Source organism: Astyanax mexicanus, chromosome 11 (assembly GCF_023375975.1).
Source record: "Astyanax mexicanus isolate ESR-SI-001 chromosome 11, AstMex3_surface, whole genome shotgun sequence".
In the NCBI taxonomy this organism is placed as follows: Eukaryota; Metazoa; Chordata; class Actinopteri; order Characiformes; family Acestrorhamphidae; genus Astyanax; species Astyanax mexicanus.
In genome coordinates, this window is record NC_064418.1 from 11,941,187 (window position 1) to 11,945,690 (window position 4,504).

The 4,504-nt window shown below is 37.9% G+C and overlaps 1 protein-coding gene across 1 annotated transcript; it reads right to left on the reverse strand.

Moving 5' to 3' along the window:
- tmem177 (transmembrane protein 177) lies at positions 1-4,056 on the reverse strand. The gene is made up of 3 exons (XM_007260575.4): positions 3,978-4,056; positions 2,079-2,582; positions 1-972 (listed from the first exon to the last, which is right to left on the reverse strand). The coding sequence occupies exons 2-3, from the start codon at positions 2,559-2,561 to the stop codon at positions 520-522; spliced, it is 936 nt and encodes a 311-aa protein (XP_007260637.3). The 5' UTR covers positions 2,562-2,582; positions 3,978-4,056; the 3' UTR covers positions 1-519.
- Positions 4,057-4,504: the final 448 nt, after the last annotated feature.

Consider the following 4,504-nt stretch of genomic DNA (forward strand, 5'->3'; position numbering starts at 1 on the left):
TAAGAATATAACAATTTATTCAATGTATATGCATGATCATTTTCCAGAGTTTGTACATTTCTAACCACTCACACTTTAGTTTTTCTGCATACTTAAGAGCATGTGTTGCGACATTCACCTTCTTTACTGAGCCTGTGGTTGGGAAACTACAGCACTATTGACTGATGTCGTGTCGTCATCCTGTAGTTAGAATCATACCTGAATCATCTATGACAGAAATTGTAATTTCCAAATGATGAGAATAGAAGTTTTCTCCCAAATATCTTTGGAGCTTCTGAATCATTATAAGAAAGTACAACAGAAAACAGAAAAAAAAAACTATGCATAGTGCCTGATAGCATTGTTATTCAGTGGGATAGCTGCCTGCTATACATGAACCACATACATGATGAAGGTGCAACAGTTAGAGATTGAAAAATGCTAGAAAACACTGCATACTCATTACCATTACACCTTTTACCACTGCCATTTATCATCATTTCTAGGTTAAATTAACCAAGTCCACGACTAAACACGTCTTTACATCTTCTCTTTTTTCAGAAGGCTCAGAATCCCATCTCGTCGTGATGTATACGGTGCATGTTTGAGACTCAGCACGTTGGCAGGGAACAGATTCCCACTGGGCGCGTACATCTCCTGCCCTTTCTGCCCCATCAGATGTCTCAGGGTTTTGTTTCTGGACAGAATCTTATCATAAAACTCCACTCCACCTTTAGCATAGTCATGTGACAGGCTGGCAGCCCGCTTGTCCGAGTAAAACTCCAGCCACTGGCTGGCTGCATCAGAGGCTAAAAAATATGACACAGCTCCCAGACTCAGTGCAACCACGTTAACTCCAGCCCTGAAGATAAGAGAACCAGAGAGAAGCCCGAACATCTGTTTGAGGGCCACACTGTAGAGACAGGCTCCAGCCAGACAGATCGGGGCGACGGCGGCCTGCAGAAGTGGTCCACCGCTCTCCAGCCGAGAAACCTGTTGGAACATATGGCGGAGGGTATAATCAGTATGGGTTGATATTGTGATACAAAGCACCACTCTAATGAAGGGTCTTATTATGCCTAATAATCATCCAATGTGGGCTGTGTGTACCTATATTTGACATTTAACAGTTTGCAGAGGGGCATGGAATTGGCATTTTGTCAATTCAGCAAGTTGCCTTTTGAGGTGCCGTCCTTCTGCCTTCCTGCCAATATATGTCTAGTGCACCCATTTTGTACAATTGCACTTTTCCTTCCAGTGGATTACTCATTAGCCCTGTTGAAAAACAAGGGTTCATCTACAGTTACAGTAGATACAGAAATCACCTTTCTTATTACTTGACTGGTGGTGATAGCCTCGGTAATCTGAACCATCCAATTTTTTTTTTTTTAACTACAGACAAACTAAACGAGTTCAGTTGATCTGGACTGAGATTAGCAGATTAGTTTACTGCTATACAACTGATTTACAAAGAGAGTTTTTATGACAATCCATAGACAAAACAAATCTACACGGTTGGGATATTTCCGGCTAACTTTAAAGACCCTCTCTGGTACAAATGAGTCACCCAAAAAAATTACCCATGGAACTTTTTCATTGTAATCATGCCTCTTGGACACTTTCCTGCTTGTTTCTTGTTATGACATCATTTGTCATCAAATAATATCATTTCTTGGTTTGAAAAAGAGACACAAATGTTAAAGATCAATTTTTTTATGGCAAAGGGGTTAAATATTCAAGTGAACTAATTTCGGCTACACTGCACCTCCTCATTAAATGAACTCAAAACATTATAACTGTAGCCACAAATGCAGGGTAACCCAGAACTCACCAGATAAATTAACTTAGAAATAATCTGGAGGCACTGTATGAATATGTGAACATAAATATTTGTTTAATTTTTACAGACATCTATCAGACACTACCCTGACTTCTTAAGCCCATGCGAGTAAACAAAGCAAGAAATATTTCAGAGACATTCAGTTTTCAATACGTTAAATTGGCATCATAAACTTCCTAAATTGTTAGCTCACAGGTGACAGAGTAGCCGCAGGTTTATAAAGTACAATGTAAAAAAAAAATGCTAATTATCATCTTACCTCTCGTGCCACCGCAAATTTCTGAGCATCCCGGGACAACAGCAGTGCATTTTTCAGAGCCGTTCCCAGCTCACTGTCCCACTCCAGCTCTTTACCATTGATGAGAATGGTTCGGTTAGTGATTCCAGCCTGGTCATCCACTGTGCTGTTGAAGTTGGCTGGGATGCCAATCTGTGCACCTGCGGGCAGCCAGGGGACCCCCGCCCCAACAGGATGGAAACCGAAGGCAGCAAAAGCGCTGTATTTATCAGGGGAGCCCACGGTTAAATCCTTCAGTACCAGCTGAAACTCATTCTCCAGTTTCTCTGAGAGTGTGGCCGGCTCTCCTTTGCTCCAGGCCTGGTACAGTTTCCTGTAAGTATTTTCTGGAAAGACATGGTAAAATATGTTGGCAGCAAAGACGCCCCCGCAGCCGGTGAGAAGAAGAGGGGTCCGGTACTTCTGCAACAGCGCAGAGAACTTCAAGAAACCAGAGGCCATCATCTTCTCTAGCTGCTGGAAACTCTGTAAATAATAAACAAATATTACATTAACAAAATGAGTCCCTTTAAAGTTAACGCAAAGATTTTCAGGTGCTTCACGCATGTTCCTCCTTCCAAAACTTAGTAATTTTTAACAACACTTTGTGATTCTTACTTTTTGGGCTTTTTTGTTTGTAGCAGAATAGTACATAACACTTGATTAAGGAAATCAAATTCTGGTGTATGCTGGTCACCTGTCCACTTTAATAATCTCTTTAAACAAATGTTGCTAATGTTCTAAATTAACAAATTCTACAAAGAAAACATTTATATTTATGCTTATCCAAAGCCTTTACATCATGTGAACCGTGGGTCTTGTAGAACTCTTGCCCAAGGAATCTTCAATCGTCAACCTCTAGTTCACTATGGGGAATGTTGGCCACTACAGTACGCCATGTGCTAAAACTAGGCATTGATATAGAGCAACTGCATTATTATATATTATATTATACATATTATATATATATATATATATATATATATATATACATATTATATATATATATATATATATATATATATATATATATATATATATATATATTATATATATATATATATCATATCATTACACTATTTTATTAAATGTAAAAAAACTGGTGTGTCAGTAACTGGCTGAATGTAAGGTAATAGTAATGAACTAAAAAGAAAATTACGAAAATAAGAAGCACAGTTAATCCCATCTTAATTGTGCAATTTTTTTTTTTTTTGATTGACAGTCCTAGTTTTTTATACATAAACACTAATTGCCTTAAACCTAAAGGTCAGACATTATATTTTGTTTAATTAAATGTGTCAAATTAAGTAAATAATAGAATGTGCATATTGTAATCTCTGTAGAGGCATTACTTTAACTATCTAGCATTTGCACTAAATTCAATAGTAGCGAACAGTTACAGGTGATGTAACCAGGGGTGCACAGACTTTTGCACATGTCTGGTGTGAATAATATATATTAATACATTAATACAATATATTACAATATATTAAACACTAAGAGGAATTCTAACTTAGGTTAGCTAACATGTTAACTAGTTAGTGAAGTTATTAGTAAGAACATAAATTACGCCTTACAGTCTTTCTCCAACTAAACATTCTGAACAAAACAGTTAAATAATTCCTATATATCACTAAATAGCTTAGCTTGGCTTGTTAGCTTGTTGCATGTAGTTAGCTAAGGACCAATGCTGTTACTAGCCTTCTAGCTATCAGGCTAACTTAGCTAGCCGGGCTAGGTTAGGGTTATAACACAGGCTGCAGTTAGAGGTCGTTGCCACACAAACATACAAAACAAGCGTCTAAACTTCATTTAAAACGAGCAAACACCTTTAAATTACTCTCCAGACTGATTATGATGAAGTTTTAAACTCCCACCTACCGGTAAAAGGGGTTCATTTCCACATGAACAGCATCAGAACAAATCCTTCTCTCTCTTTCCACTGCACACAGCGAGCAGGGGGCGTCCCATTCCACTCAGAACTAAACGTCCCTACACCCTACGCCCTAACACTTGCGTCCTACCTAGAGAGAAAAGCAAAAAAGCTGTTTAAAGCAGGGGTGTCCAAACCAATGTTTTCCAAAGAGGTAGACTGTATGTATAATACCTAAGGGCCGGTATCCTTTTCCTAAAATCTGATTTAAGCAGTAATACACTCGAGGTGGTGCTAAGGTCGATGTCCAATGAAAAACAAGTATCTACAAAACGGCAAATTTACAATAAAAAGATTTATATTGAAAGATTAGATATTGGTCCATTTATCGAGAAATGTTGTTAAATGGCCCCACCGCGCGGCCGGTTCGGTAATTGCCGCAAATATTGTGTCAAATCTGCATCATCTTGCATATGCATTTTTAAACAACTTCTAAAATATATATTTATTATTATTATTATTTTTTATTTATTGT